Raw genomic sequence first — 16449 nt, 5'->3', positions numbered from 1 at the left:
TTAATAGTGGAACTGTCATGTATAATTACTTCCATTACTAATACTGAATAAATTTGTGTTTGGTTTCTATTGATTAAGAAATAAGCTTCTTCATTTTATATGAACTCTTCATCCATAAATCTGCATCTCTACACACAAGTTAGCTTCAAAACTGCTAAGTGTGCAAACTACACAAAACCTGAATTTTCAGGTGAACAAAGGCAACAAATCTAGTAGCTATCTAGTGAGATAGTCTGACCCCAATGGTTTGCCCTAAGAGGTCTATAAGCTAAGACAAATTGTGTGAGGCACAGAACAGACCAAACCATTGCATGTCAGACAGCCAGCTCTTTCACTGGGAAGTCTGCTACAAGACACTTGTAGCCTTTCAATTCTTTTCACAAGAAAAACACTTGGGGCTTATAGCATCATTCTTGTACATGTTAATAGTGACAACCTTCATCTCATGATAAAAGGATGCACTGTAATGCAGCACAGCTGACAAAATGCTCCCACCTCCTGCTTCCCATGGAGAGCAGGCAGGACACCTCAGGTGATAACTACCCAGCTGCCTCTGGAAGGCAAGTCTGCACATTTATTCCCAACAGAACTATTCAGAAGGTTCTTGGAGAGGCATTTAATTGCCATCACATCTCAGGGGAAACCACTGTGTTGAGTTCAGGTCTGGAAGTGAGGGAAATCTCTGCAGGTGCACTGGGGAGTGGCCTAGGGCAGCTCCTTTGGTGCCAAGAGGAGCTTTCCTTCCAGAATAGCTGGGAAGGGTCTTGGCATGGCATTGGGACACAGACAAAAAGCGTGGGTTACCTGTGAGCCTGTGGAATATCTTCCAGGTGTCCTTGACCCCGAGGTTTTTCCTGAGCCGATGGAACTGTCTGTACTTTTCCCACTACAGCAATGTGTGCGCAGGCATTTCCCGTACTCCTTACGGACCTGGCCAAGGAAAGAGCGGTGGTGGTAAGCAGGCAGCCCCTCCTCCAGCCCTGCCTTCTGATTTTCAACACAGCCCCTGATTCTTCCTCGGTGTTTTGCTGAAACAAAATCTGCTGCAGTGTGTGGGAAAGCAGGCTAGTGCCCCTTGCAGCTGAGCTCCTGGCTGAGGATGCCACAAGAGACTTCAAAGCTGCTTATGGGCACCAGCTGCTACAGCATCTTCTGAGGCACATCAAAGGAGCATGGGAGAGAGTGCAGGTACACTATTTATGACTGAAAATTAATATTGTTGTAGATTTGATATAAACTAGCATATTGGCTCATCAAGGCACTAAAAGTTACTGCTTCTGGCAGGGGACTAAGAAAGAAGAATTCCAAGAGAAACATATGAAAGCTATTGATTTTTTTATAAAAAAAAAGTTTCTTGCAGTCAAATTGAAATTTGAGGAAACAGTAGAACCAGCAGCATTAGAGATTATATTCCCAATGCTCAGGGATGGCTGGAGCCTGCTTTTCCACAGCACTGTGCAAGCCAATCATGCTTTAAATGGGCATTGCAGTCAAACCCCTGCCACCTCCTTTGCTTCAGAGGAGCTACACTGACTTGTGCCAGGACAGGGTCTAACCTTCCACCAAGCTTCAGGTGTGACTTTTTATGGGCAGCAATACCCAAAAACCTGATGGGACAGGGCTGAAGGTGAGCAGACTGTACTGAAGAGCCAAAAGAGGGTCATGTTACCCACTGACACAAAAAAGCCCCCAAACCATCATGCATGTCCAAAACACCAGTTGAAATTCCTTGAAGCATACGGTTAGCTGTACAATTTTCCCAAACTCTCCACGAGCATTTCACAACTCTGTGAAGCAACTGTTTAAATAGCAAATTACAGCTTTTTCATTAGGCTCTTCCTTAAGCGCTTGAGACAAACACATACCACAAAGTGCCCAAAGTGCTCGAGTGCCTAATCAATCCTTTGCTGAGAGAAAATAATTCAATTGCTTTAATTAGCCACCCACTGCTCGCCTCTCTGCAGCGCTTTGCCGATTTTCTAGGCCATGATAGATAGGAAAGGAAAATTTTTTTTCTCCTTTTAAATAATACCTCCCTCAGCTCTTAGGTCAGAGAGGTGCATCCACCCTACATCAAGGTACCAGCTGCATTCTCCTTCCCTCTGTGCAGCCGTAAATCAGGAACAATTCCACCGTCATCAGTGGTGATTTAAGAGTGTAAATTGGCCTAAGACAGAAAAGAGAATGGTTCTGTCATGCTGACTGAGAACCCCATGAGCCAAGGAGGCCGTGGAGCAAAACAGGGAGGCTGGGTTAGGAACTGACCCTTTGCGGGGTGCATTGGAGCTGAGAGGATATACCAGTCAGAAGGGTGTAGAAAAAAACTTCAAACTCTTCACAGAGAAGCACCTGAAGGTTTAATAAGCAATGGTGATGCTTCCTACACTCTTGTTATCATCTTGCCTGGAAACTCTCCTGCTGAAAGGTTTGGGATCAACAGCAGGAAGTTGTGTCTAGATAAAGCTTTAAAGCTTCTTAAGATGGACAAATTTGAGATGCAACAGCAAGGACAAAACTCTTAACTCCAAAAGTCTTCCTTTGATTTCAAGAATGCCATTTGCACACAGCTCTGTAGATCCTTGCAAAGGCATCACTTGCAGAGCTCACTTTTTATAATTTTGATTATGTTCTCATGGGTCAGATCTCCCTTGCCTGTATAGGAAAATGTGAGTAACAGAGAAGCAGACCTGTGGCTCTCACATGGAGGACAGATCTCAACAAGGACCTGACTTTACTCAGTAAGCTATTTCACCAAAAGTTACTGGTTACCCTGAGAAAATGGCACCAGTGTATCCACATAAAGTCTTCCCTACTGGTTCAGTAAACTTTTGAAACTAAAATGCAAATTATCAGCAGACATGCACAGAATTGGAGAGCTCTGTATAACAAAATTTACGTAGAGAACAAAAAGGTTCTTAAAAATACTTATTACTGATTGTCAGAGGCTGTAAATTTGATCTACATAAACACAGAAATTTTATTCTGTTGTGTTTACTTTTTCCCCCTGGAGTTTATCTAAGTTACTCTACTGTTATCTTGCAAATGTTAATTGGGGCATACTTCAATTTCCACCAAGAAGAAGCACTTGCTGTGCTTGCTTTGAGGAAGATTTCCAAAACACCACATCAGACTCAAGCAATACAAAGGCTAATGAACCACTGCAGAACACAGGTCCTTCACTTCTTAAAAAAGCAGGGGAAGCAGCCCCTATTACATCCCATCAACCCACATATGCTGCCACGGAAAGGGCCAATTTCCTGCAGGGGCTGCAAATGAGGGATGTAAAGCTCCACTTTGCTGTGAGCACTCAGCCCCATGAGCACTTTCTGGATGCTTGTGGATTCTCTCCCCTCTCACACTGGCATGCGAGGAAGGAGAATCTGGCTGACAGCAGGAAAAGCTCTGACAGCAAGACCCTGCAAACTGACAGCTGCCTTCTCCCTTGTCTCTGACACATCTGCCAGGGCCTTGGCTGCTGAAATGCCACTGCCACATGTCCTTGTTAGAACCTCATTCCCCAGCACCTTGCTGGTTTTCCAGTCTAAATACCACCCTTATGAGGTGCACGGAGATAAATCTGTGTGATAGGAATTCAGGGCACACAGACGATACTACGATACTACGCTGTGGTTGTTAGGCAACAAAACACCTCGTTACCACCTCTCTTGCTGCTGGGAACCATCATCTTACCTTTTTCTGGAGGACACAATGGAAAATGAATATAAACATTCCCTGCAGAGAATTGAATATGGTGAAGAGATACGCCATGATGACTGTGCTTTCATTAATATACATGAGTCCGAATGCCCAGGTCAGTCCTAATAGGCAGAGTAGGGCTATTGCACCTATAACCCAGGACCTGTCAGGAGAAACAAAAAAAAAAAAGAAGAAAAAAAGAATGGGATTTGTTTTTCATCTACACAAAAGAAGGCATGTGTCTACAGGCAGGAAGATTTTGCCCCTGCCTGTAGCAAGAAGAAAATAGCATTTCAAAATAAATCATAGGGAGCTTTTGTCTTCAAGCTGAATGCAGTTTACAAATCTTCAAGCTTGAGGAAATACAAGGAAATGGAAGTGTTATGAGCATAGAAATTTATCATAACCAAAGCACATTTGTAACCACAATGTCTCTTTTTTAAATATGTAAAAGCAGTGTGCATGTAAATGACATGTAGATGTTATTTCTGCAAATGGAGGGAAAGAAAATAAACCAAATGAAATGACAACTCTGACTGTCACTTTTTTTAGCGTCCACTGGTTTCACAGGACTGCCAGCTGGATTAGCTTCTTTATTTACACTTAACACCAAGACACATGTATTGCTGCATTTTAGCTAGTCTCCCATATGCCTGTAAGCCAGATAAACAGCTACAGGCAGGTGGGCAAGCTTCTCCTGCTTGCCAGATCCACTCCACACAAGGATGTTCTTTGCAATGCTGCTTCACACTTCTTCCACCCTGCGATGAGGGGAAGTGTGTGTACTCGTACAGGCACTCACACACTACATTTGCTAACGTGGGAGCTGCTGCCACACTTCTGCCTGGAGAAAAGGAGGGGCAATCCTTCTTCACATGGGCTGTAAAACTAAGATTATCACTTGCTCCACCTCAGGAGGGCAGTGGGAGTAGAGGTGTAGTAGAGGTGTGCTTGGCCCCAAATGTTGTTCGAACAAATAGGGGGAGTAGGATGTTTTTGCCTGCTTTCTCCCACTGACTTTCTACCTGGACAACAGAGCTGGGGGACATGGGATGGCTGCTGCATCTTAGGGCTTTTGGGTGTTTTCAGGAAAGCTGGAAGCTCTGCTGGGATGGCAGGAGGAGTATTCCATGTTACCCTGGTAAATAACATTTAGTCATCTCCTAAATTACCCTCTCAAAGACTAATCTTCAAACACCAGGACAAGAGAAGAAGTGTGAGAAGCAGTGTAGGGACTCTGTCCTGCTCCTAGCCTAGTTTTCACATGATGTATTACCTACAACTTTAAAGGAAGTGCTGCTGCACAGGGGAGGGAGTCGACTTCTAGCTGGGAAGCAAGCAGCACCTTGAATACCTGTTTGCCTTTTACCTGAAGGTTTTGGTCTTTTTCTGCCATCCCCTGTTATCATTAGGGGCAACATCATGAAAATGAATGCATTGATATTCAATCTTTGCACCCCTTCCTCCCTGTTTAGCCCTTCTATATCCCAAATCAGACAAGACTGCAGTGAGCCAGCACCTCTGTTTCCTTGTCTGCCCTAAGGCCCCCTGAGGTGCTCCAGGAGGGCTCACAGGGACAAAGACCTGCCTATGTTTCCAAGCCCCTTCAGCCTTGTGGGAACGTGGCCTGGGTTTGGGCATGTTTGGGCTCCCATCTGCTAAGCAGAGCATGGGGCAAGGGGGAGAAAGATAAAGCAGCAGCAATTTGGGGGGACAAAGCAGCCCTGCAGAGGTCAGACAGACCATCTCAGCTACAGAGATGCCATGGCAGCTACAGCCTTGAATCCTTTTCCTTTTAGCAGGGCTTGTCACAAACAAAAGCATACCAATGTTGTATTAAAGTCTTTTGTTGTTTGTTTTTTTTCCTCTTTAGTTATTAGAATGAAAACACAGCATTAAGTCTTCCACTGACATTTATAAAATATGTATTATTTAACCACATGACCAGAAGAGTTCCCTAAGGTAACCACTTATTAAGACAGTTCTTTAAAAATCACTATTATGGACCTAGCAGACCAGAACAGCTCCTTTGAAGCATTTCCAGTCAATCCCACTAATAAATATTTAGCGTGATGCAAATTGAAAATACACTCTCACAATCCTTCAGAAAGGTAGTCACTAGATAAAGTTTACAGCTTTAGTCACTTGGGATATTTTTCTCCCCAAGATTCCACCATCAGTGAGAGCATGCTATTGTCCTAGTTGCATACCAATTAATAAAATACAAATAATTTTCTTTTTCACCAAAAAAAAAAAAAAAAAGAACAAATTAAGTGGAAAACCCCCCATTTTTTCCCCCCAATTTCCTCTTTTCTCATCCCCAGATAAAAGCTTCCTGCATTTCCAGAGTCTTTTCAAAATTATTCCCTGGAAATCAGAAAAGTATCTGCTTTAAAGCACAGCCCATTCTTGAATCTGATTAAAGAGCCTTTGGCTGCAGATGTGTGCAGGAATGAAACAGTTATTTAGTGAAGATATGCTGCCTTCAGTGATGGAAAGGAATCTGTGGGTTAGAAGACCCCCAACAGTGCAAACTGCACGCATTAACAGTGTTGTGCCTCAGAAAACAAGACCTGGTGATAAGAGGATGTGGAGATTACTGTGAATAGCTCCATCCCGCAGCCGCAGAAAAAACCAGAGCCAAGCGATGAAAGAGAACATGGGAATGATGCTGAAAGGACGAATACAAAGGACTCTTCACCAGAAGAACAAACTGAAAGTCTACTGCAAAGTTGATTTGCTTCTATTTTGTGCTACTGCACATTAATTTTTTGGTTGCAGGAGAAAGAGTGTGGATGCCCTAAGGTATATAATTCCTAGGCATTTTTGGCTTTCTTCACAGGTTTTTTTTTTGGGTTTTTTTTTGGTGCAGCTAGAGGTTTTTATCTTGCTCTTTGTACAGACTTGCTGCTGCTTTTCCATAGCTTTACTTTCCTGTAGTAAAATTTTATTGCAATAAAGAAACAAAAATATCCATTTTTTGGTGCCTTTGAAAATCAGTGGTATACAATTAGGGACAATTAGGAGGTACTCCAATGAGTAAGGAGCTACCAATGCACACAGATTTGCTTGCACTACTCCCATTAACTAGAAAGGGAATAATGGGGAATAGCAGCCATGCACCTTTTTGAAAATTTGCTTCTGTATTTATACTGCCATAAAGCAATCCCAGTGACAGAGCACAGTGGACCAGAGGCTACTATTGGTAGAACAAGTCTGTACTACGCAGGATTAAATTGGGAGCTTTCACCCTGAATTTAAGTAACATCCAGTTAAAGAATATAAAGCAAATAAGGTGACAATTGGTTGGCAATACACATGCAGCACATTTACTCTGCACCTTAGCTGTATGCCTGACCATATTCCTGCACAGTTTGCTCTTCTGCCTCAAAAGCGAATGACAGAAGCTTTAATGATTTTTCAATATCGATCTGACAGCTGGTTCATGAGACCACACTGATAAATGAAATTTATCAGCCATTCAGGTCATTCTTACTTGATGAAGGGTCTGTTATCCTCATAGCTAAAGAATGCATAGACATAAAGACAAGAACACCAACATTAGAAATATAATGACATAGAGAATAGAGTTTACTGCTAGTTCCCCTCCCTTCTCCCACCAGCCATCACCAAAACCAAAGGTGGACTGGCACCAGGTGTGCCTGGAACACACCAGCCAGCCTGGCTTGCTGCCCCAGGGAATTGAAACATGACTGGGAATGCTGGCTTAATGCACAGAAGCAGGCATTGCTAGCTGTGTGCTGCAGCTACCCCTCCTGGCCACCACCCCACAGCTATCAATGGACTTTGAAATATCTTCCAAATGTCATGGCTGTCACTGGAGAAGACAAGTTTTGAAACCCCAGCATAGCCACCACAGGCAGCTTTCATGTGTTCAAGTGGCAAAACTGAAGCCTGTGGGGCTGGAGCGTGTAACAGGAGTATCTTGATTGCCATTTACTTTTCCAAAGTGGAACTTCCAAATTGCCACACTATGAGTCAGACTGCAGCATTCTTGAGGTACTGGGATCAGGAACTTCTAAAGCCCTGCATGACACAACATGGACCTATTTACTACCATTTTATGGGGCAGAGCAAAGAAAGGCCTCTGCCAGGCAAGAGTGAAAAACAGCTCAGTGCAGTGATGAAGAAACCAAGCTGGATCACTCAGCTCCCGTCACTGTGGGGACACAAGATTAGTTGCAGCCATTTTCCATGGGGACTCTTCCTGACCTTCTAGGACAGGCTGTGTGCCTAACCCTGCCTGTGTGGCAGGCAAAGTTCAACAACTCCCAGGCCTCCTCTTTCCACTGGAACGGAGCCTTTGAACCTGAGATCCGTCACAGAAACCCCTATGGGTGCCTGAGATGGAGGATGGCTCAGCATGTTCATCTCATTACCCCTGGCAACACAGCCCGGGCCAGTCCATCCTTCTGAGACCTCCTTTGGTCAATACTGGCAACCTGCAGCTCCCCTACAATGCAAGTAAATGAAATGAAGATATGACACAATCTGGAGCTGTCAGCCCAGCAGCGTGGGCAGGAGCAGGGCCTGGATTTCTATTACTGTGTTCATAAGCATGCAGGTTTTATGGTAAAGACTTTATACTGAAAAGCAACCAGCACTAGATTATAAAAGTAAAGAATTAGAAGTTTTTTTATGTTGCTGTTACTATCCAGACCCTCACAAAGTTTTTCAGCAACCCATAATAGCATTTCTTCAAGGCAGCTGAAGGTTCCATTTCATCTTTTGTATAGACAAAATGTGAAACTGGTAAACTTGGATTCCCTTTAAGCTTGAGGCTAACACTTCCAAGCAGGCAGGAGAAAACCACCAAAAAAGACCTCAGCAGTTCTTCCCCTATTACCAACATGGATGTGTCTAGGCAAACAGGTGACTAAAGAAGTGAGATTTTCAAAGATGCCTAACTCTCAGTTTAATTCTCTACACACAGGGGCCGTAGAATTTAGTGTATTGTAGCTCTCGTGAAATACAATCCTTTTAATTTTACCAACTCAAGTGTTGTAAGAAGCTTAACTCTTGTGTTAGCAACAATTTCTGACAAAAATTACTTCAGAATGTTTTGGGTTTTTTTATCCCTGGTGAAGTCTGTGAAACCTATCAATGCTGCAGTAATACTGTGTCATTATCTGCAATATAAAATACATAAAACCCATCACTTAGACCAGAGAAAAGCCTTGGAAGAGCCTCAGTTCCCAGAAAAATGGAGGTGCTGACTGGAAAACTGAGATTATATTCACTAGTAGTAAAAGCAAGTAATTGTTGAAGCAGAAACTGTTGGAAAATCTAGTCTAGCACAGCCTGAGATGCTGCATCTGAAATGCTGTCTCCAGATTTGGTTACATTCATCCAATACCTGGCATTAAGGGATATAGCCCACTGCATTTAAATTATGTGACCCTGCTCCCCCCACAGATAAGGTCAGACTAGTACCCCCAAAGAGGAATTTATCCCTTAAAAGAACAGGTATTTAATGTAGGCGGGGCTTCACCATACCCTGAAGAAATGCATTTCTCTACAGACTGCAGAGGAAACCTGAATGATGGCTTAGGTGGAGGCTTCACTTTCAAATACCTGAAGGTAAAAAGCTGATCTTTAGTGGCTGCATTATTCATTGAACCTGTGAAATCTTACCTCACCTCCCTTGTGTTTCTTTGCAGCCCAGATGATGGATAGCGGATGGTCTACCAAGCTGTATAAATACCTAATTCATTTTCTAATCTTAAAAAAGCCCTGACTTTACCTTGGGGCAAAGACTTCTTAAGGTTAATTACACATCATGTAAAACTCTTTCAAAATCTTATTTAAGTTAGATGTCTTTCAATTTCCCAGAGTACCTTCTCCTTCAGTGATGAGAAAGGATTGCTCACATTACCTTCTACATTCCTATATTTGGTCTACATTTCCAGAACAGTACTTTTTTAAAAAAGTTGTTAAAATTAGCTACTTATATCCTTGTTTAGATGCTAAGGAATTTCAAAATCAATTCATCCTAAGCTCAGAAACCCCTTTTGCACTGCCTATCCTTTTAAAAACCAAAGAAATACCTTTTTGTCACCAGGAGACTGAATTGCTGGGATACACATGGACAGCCCAAAACAGTGACAATCTGCAACTTATATTACATGAAGCAAATTACAAAATACTAGATCACCAATATCATGAAATGTTAAAGCTTTCACTTTTTCTGCAGCAGGAAGAGTAAGTCAAGAATTTACCTTCACACGAAGATTGACTCTAAAATGCTGCTGAACAGAGAAAGTCTGTTTTCAGAAAGCAGCTATTCAGCTCTCATTTAAAAATAATAATGGCTGGTCTTCTTATGCTTTGAAGAGCTTTTTTTTTTGGTTTGTTTTTTAATTTAACATGCTGAAGTTTTGAGCCACATTTAGAATAAACCTAGGCCTTTAATAAGACCCTACATAACTAATTGATTTTACATACTATAATTTTTTACAGCCCTTTGCAGCTTAACTTTACTTAACTTGAATTTATCACTCTTTTGACAATTCAAAGTATTTCCCTATGTCTATGATAGTAGGAAAAGGCTCAGTAAGCACATGGACTGATGCCTTGGGCCCCAGAATAACTGTTTGGATAGCAAGGAAAAACACCAAAGTGAGTACACAGGACCTTTAGTAGCTGTTAGAGGTGATGAAACCCAAATAAAAACAGATGGATGATGTGCCCCCACAAAAGCATCCAGAAAGACCCATGGAATTAATTTTAACATGGTGCAAATAAAGCAGAGAGGCAGATGTTTCCTGCAGGCAAGCAGGAGGGAAACACAAAATAAAGTGTGCTATTGTGTCTCCCCACTGCCTGCCAATATGAAGTAGTAAGGATGTTTTGCTTTCTTTTTCCTTTTTTTTTTTCTTTTTTGAAATTTCAAGGATTAGGAAAGATTGATCTATTGAAGGAGCTGGAAAGTCCAGCACTCCCCTCATAAAGCAAACGGGTTCATCGTTAATTAGTGAAGGAGCATCTTCATGGCAAGAAAAATCAATAGCAAGCAATAAAAGAGTGCTTAAAGGATTTTGCCTTTGCATTTTGTGACAAAGTTACCACCTTGATGGCATGAAGCCAAATGACTTCCTAATCTCCTTCCTTAGGCTGCTGGTGTTCATCACACAGCCTTCCAAGTCATCGTTTACCAGTCTCATCTTCCGGCTCCCACACTGTCTTTGACAGGAGGTAGCCAGTCCCCTCAAGACATCTGTAACCATCTCAGGGCTCAGTGAGCCTGCCACAGCTTCATTTGCAGGAGAAACTCCTGTCTTCACATGCCTTGAAGACCTGGCATAAAGGTAATTTTATATATACTGAAAGCCATAGCCACTTTTGATTTCCCACCAGCAGATCTGCAAATGTTAATCACGCAAATGAGGCCAAACCTTCCTTGGCCCTATGTGATGCCTAAGCCTATGATTGCAACTGGTGGCCAGACTTTTCTGCCACAGGCAGAGCATCATCCCTTTCTTCTCAACTCACCCAGGGAAGTCATGCTCTGCTTTCTCAGACTTGTCCTTAATTACTGCAATTGGAAAGAGCAATTCTGTTAAGTTCATCTCATTTTCTGTAAGTAATTAATTACCCTCAGAATTGCTTACCCTGTTTATTTCCTTCCTCCTCACTTTGCAAAGGCATGGCACAATTATTCAAGCCACACTGATGTATAACCACATATCTAATTGTTTCCACACTATATGGATTCAGCAAAGCCTTTAGACACATTTGTATTATCCAAATAGCACCAGCAGGGCTTGCTGACAAAGTGCTTAAAATGCATGGCCTTTTAAAACAATAATCATGATTTATGGGTTCACAGAAAGATTGTAGGTATTAAATATCTTCCAGGACACTCTCTCAAATCAATAACCATTGATTGATTTTTTTTTTTTTTTTGTATTCAGAAAGGACAACACCTGTCAGTGGGAAGATTAGTGCTTTACAATCACCATTCAACATTAACACAACCATCACAAAAACACAGGTAAACAACCAAACCCCCAAACCAAAACAATCAGATATCAACCAAACCCTCCTGTGAAAAACTCAAACAGCAGCAGATTGCAACAAATGAAATCAGATGCTGCCATCAACATCTCTGTGGGAAAAAGGCATGCAGACAAAAGTGCAGTCTCAGATGTTTTTCCAGCACTGGCAGAGTTTCTGCCTCTGAGGTGCTCATAAACTCAGCCCTTGGGCAAAATATAATTGTGCCATACCTTTTCTTGGTAGGAAGCTTGTACCTGATATGTTTTGTGCCAACTCTCAGTGGTTTTTTGGGGTTTGCTTTAGGCTGCCTGCTCAAGTTTGCTCATGCAGAGATGCAGATGAAGGTTACATAGGAGCAGCACTGAGTTAGCCAGGAGACTAAAAGGCAGGGTGCTTTCTTACACAGGATCCAGGGAGATCTGAGACAATTCTTGGCTTCTTCAGCCTGATAAAGAGGAGGGGCTGAGGGGAGACCTCACAACTGCAGCTGCAACTTTTTCATGATGGCAAGAGGAGAGGCAGACACTGATCTCTTCTCTGTGGTGACCAGTGACAGGACCCAAGGGAATGGCCAGAAATCCAGGTTTAGATTGGATATCAGAAAAAGATTCTCCATCCATAGGGGGTTTGGACGTTGGAACAGGCTCCCCAGGGGAAGTGATCACAGCACTGACAGAGCTTAAGAAGCCTTTGGAAAATGCCTTTTGGGTGTTCTCCTGTGTAGAATCACAAGCTAGACTTCAATGATCCTCAAGACATTCTATCAATCTATGATTCTATGACCATCAGGCTGTGAATACATGGTGCTCTCTCTAAAGGCCATATGAAACACAAAGATCATGGCCTGAGCTCTGGAACAATGAAAACGAGGGAAGACGTTTCTAATGCCCAGCTCAATACTCCATGGCTGATATCTAAACTTTGCAGGGGGGGAGGTTCTCCAAAGGAGGAAAAAGCTATTCCTCATAGTGTCCAGATCATTTGGTTATCTTTGCAAAACACTCCTCTTAAGATTTTTGGTGACAGAGAATGTGCTGTCTGCATGTCCCAAGAACTCTTTAAACACACTTGCTTCTCATCCAAGCTTATCCAGACCAAACATTGGCTCAGGAGTCCTCTTGGTTCCCTAGGATCAGATTATCCTCTCCATGATGATTCCTTTCCAGAAGCCATCCATGGAGCTGCTGTGCTCTGAGCCTGCTGTCCCCAAAAGTCACAAGAGTCCAAAAATGCTGCATATAGCACAGCTGGGTGGGAAGGAGAGATTTTTCAAAGCCCTCTTCCTGAACAGCCCACTCAGTTAATCTTTCTATTTTGTTAGTAGGGCTGTATGAAAATCTTTTTAAAGAGAGCTCACTCTGTACAGGCACTGTTGTTTTATTTAAGTTATAGGTGATGTCCAGTCAGGACATGGGTGCATGAAAAATTCCTCTCCACACCTGCTGCTCCTAATAGGGAGTGTTCATGTTGCCAGACTCTCAGCCCTTACTCCATGAATCTGAGAACTCTGAAGATAAAGGAATGGACTTTTTGCACCTAGATGCTGTACTGGGGAAGCTCCCAAGAACTGGGCCCTCTCATTGTACTGAGTCCTCCCTCTGCACTCCCAAGCAACCACAAACCCACAGGTAGTGAAGGATTAAAGTGTTGCTGTTCTGCAAGTTCAGTCCTCTGGGTGAACACAATGCAATATTCAGTTCCAGACCCTTTGTCATCACAAACTATTTCCAAGTTGGAGCATTTTATGATTAAACAAGGAAGATCTGGAAACCAATAGAGGATCTTAAATCTCCATAGAAAAAGCTGGAATAATCCTTATTGTCTCCTACTTTGTTTTGTTTCTAAAATGGCTAGAACAAAGCACAAATTAATCTGCCATTAGTAAAAGCATACCTGCTACAAATTATTGTTCTTCATTGGTAATGTAAGCTCTTCATATCAAAGGAGGAAAAAAAAAATCTTGCATTTTCAAAAGTCTAACTCATTCCCCACTGCACCAAACCCAGGATGTTTACTTTTTTCTGCATTTCAATCAGCTGAGTAAATAAAACTAGACTGGTAAACCTCTGTTCCTGCCAGCACAATACTGCTGTGTTGAATCAAGGATTTAATTTAAACATTTCTGCAGATGATTTTTGGAAGTTCTATTTAACCTTTGTTTTCAATTTTCTACCTAACTCAGGATTTTTTTTATGGCTTAAGCAAACCCACAGGACTGAAACAACAAGCTAATCTGGGGGCTGGGATTAGTCATGTCTCTTTAAATAAAATACATATGTTGAAGCACGAAAATGAGCAGATAATCACTTACACCCATACAACATATGGGGAGAGCGGGCTATGGCAACAGTTTTAAAAGAGGCATATCTTCAAAAGGGGCTTCTCAGTTTTGTGCCTGGTGCTCCCCATCCTTCACCTCCCACAACCTGGGCCAGACTCCCTGAAAGAGCCCAGACTGAGCTTTGCAAGGTTTTATATAGCAAAAATCAAGGTTAAATCTTTACGTTTGGCTCCTACTTTTGGCTGTTAAGTTGTGCATTCTGAGATTTATTTCTTGCAAGCCTTTGAGCAAGACTTCTATGGAAAAACCCCACAAAATAAAGGAGTACGGTGTGAGTTTTGTTTCTACTCAGAAACTTGAGAGAACATATACGATTTTGTTTAGTCTTTAATTCAGGGCTGTGTGCCTTTAGCCGTGGCCATTTGAAACGTCCATAGCAGCCAGCAAGCAGAGGAGGGCTCGATTTGGTCACTTGAGGATTGATTTCTGAAGGCTGCAATGCAGGACATTTCTGCTTTGTCCCTATTAATGGGATCTGAGCATGTGCTCTTGTGAATGCAGTCACAACGCCTGAAAACAGTATCTCCTGTGTGCTCAGAATAAACACGCGTTTTTCTAGGGAATTTCATGTTTTTCATCTTCAATTTCATTTCATTTTTAATCTTCCATTGTGGAAGATGGGATGGGAGCAGGTTTCCACAACAGGAAGAAAACTGCAGCACAACTACAGTGATTAATGCCAGGATTAAAGTATCTCAAGGTCCCTAATTAATAGTGCCTCTTTAGCAACAAAAGGTGCTCCCAGCTAAGACCCTGGGCCTCCCTGTCTGAGGGAAAGAAAATTAAATTTCCAGGATGACTTTCAGGTGAGTTTCTACCGCACTAAATGAGTTTTTCCAAGAAACCCAGGACTACAGATTCACATGCTCCTCTTTGAAGGAGTCCCCACATGTTGTGCTTTCTGAAGAGCACGCAGGTGGTCTATGGCACAACCCAAGCTACACCCTGACTGAAACAATAACACAATAAAATGGGACAAAAAGGGAAACAAACTGGCAAAGCCCTTTGCCTCTTGCCTTCTTTCTCATGGGTCTGCAACTGCTCTTGGCAGCTACAGCTGATGTGTTGCTCTTCCAAAGTAAACAAAATAAAATTCAGTTGCCACATACTACAGCATAGAAGAATGTCAAGAAGTCTGGTCTGGCCTGGGGAAACACTAACAGACTCAACCACAGCCAGGCAGCACCAGGGAGAGAAGGGATGGATGCCTGTGGGAACTTCTAAGGAAAAGTTATGTCTGTAAGGAAGAGAAAATGATGGCTTCTGGTCTCTGCTGAGAGGGATCCTCTCCCTTCCAGCCATTTGTAAAAGTCCACTGTAACTTCAGGTGCAGCAGCTGCTTGGCCTCCATTGATGAACCCTCTTAATTTGCTTGTAGGACTTGCATTTTGTTAGCTGAATGACTTCTCTCCCCTCCCAATTTTCCAGCAGTTTTCCATGTCATTAACTAATGAGCCCCACACAGTGCACAACAAGAGTTTGCAGCAAAGACAAGAGCTCAGGTTTCACTGGATACCCTCAAGAGTGCATCTGGATTATCATCAGTGTAGCTCTTCCTTTTTTTCCCTTCACTATAACCAGGATGATTTGAATGAGCATTATTTAAATGGCTGCAGAACAAGCACTGCACTGCCATGCAATGCAAAGGCTTTGCCTGAAACCCTGTTTTGCACAGAGAATGGTGGTTAAGCATCTGGAAATGGGGATGGTTTGTTGTGCTGCAGCATCTGGCATGGGTTGGATGGAAATCTGGTGTGCAAGCTGCCACAGTGCACACCTGACCACCTGGAAAGGAGTTGATGGATGGAAAACGGAAGAGCCGTGCTGGACTATTCAAATATAATGTATTTTCCGTTGTCACATATGGCTTCCCACAGGAATGTGAATATGAAAAAGATTCAGTGCAGTCTTGTCTGTGACAATCTGAGATGTTCTGCACATCCAGCACCTTCCCAGCACAATGGAAAAGCACAAAGGAGAGCCTCTGAGTCGCCTGGCTCCAGAAATCACTCCACACAGCAGCAACCTCCAGTGAAACAGCCTCACAGCTGCTCCAAAGAATTCCAGCTGCTAACACATCCTCATGAGGAGCCATCTGCTAGCAAGAGTGCATCAATACTGTGCTGATATGCCTACAGCCTCCACCTCACAGGCTACAGGTGCAAGCAGCACAGCAGGCCTTCGCTATCCAAAAAGTTTACGTAGTCCCTGGCTTGAAAGATGTGCCTTCTCTGCAAGCTTGTAAAGGCTGGGGGAATCAATCTTCCAAAACAACACCTTCCTGGGTACGTTTGTTGACAGTAAATTAGTTTTGTGCTCAAGAGCCTTTTTGTGCACCCTTTGCATCCCACTTTTAGCCTCAGATGGGCCAGGACTGAGGTACACGTGATGTG

The 16449-nt window shown here is 42.8% G+C and overlaps 1 protein-coding gene across 20 annotated transcripts in view; it reads right to left on the bottom strand.

Moving 5' to 3' along the window:
- The window catches only part of ADGRL3 (adhesion G protein-coupled receptor L3), a 493319-nt gene that overhangs the window by 34906 nt on the left and 441964 nt on the right, over window positions 1-16449 (bottom strand). For 14 of the 20 annotated variants that reach the window (XM_066548038.1, XM_066548041.1, XM_066548022.1 and 11 more), the window contains 3 exons: window positions 7193-7219; window positions 3691-3859; window positions 805-930 (listed from right to left, as the gene is read on the bottom strand). In XM_066548038.1, the coding sequence (XP_066404135.1) occupies window positions 805-930; window positions 3691-3859; window positions 7193-7219 (322 nt within the window). The remainder of the gene's footprint in view (window positions 1-804; window positions 931-3690; window positions 3860-7192; window positions 7220-16449) is intronic. The other 6 variants (XM_066548026.1, XM_066548028.1, XM_066548033.1 and 3 more) reach the window with 1 other exon arrangement.

Source organism: Molothrus aeneus, chromosome 4 (assembly GCF_037042795.1).
Source record: "Molothrus aeneus isolate 106 chromosome 4, BPBGC_Maene_1.0, whole genome shotgun sequence".
Lineage (NCBI taxonomy): Eukaryota > Metazoa > Chordata > Aves > Passeriformes > Icteridae > Molothrus > Molothrus aeneus.
This window is presented reverse-complemented; position numbering and strand designations above follow the sequence as displayed.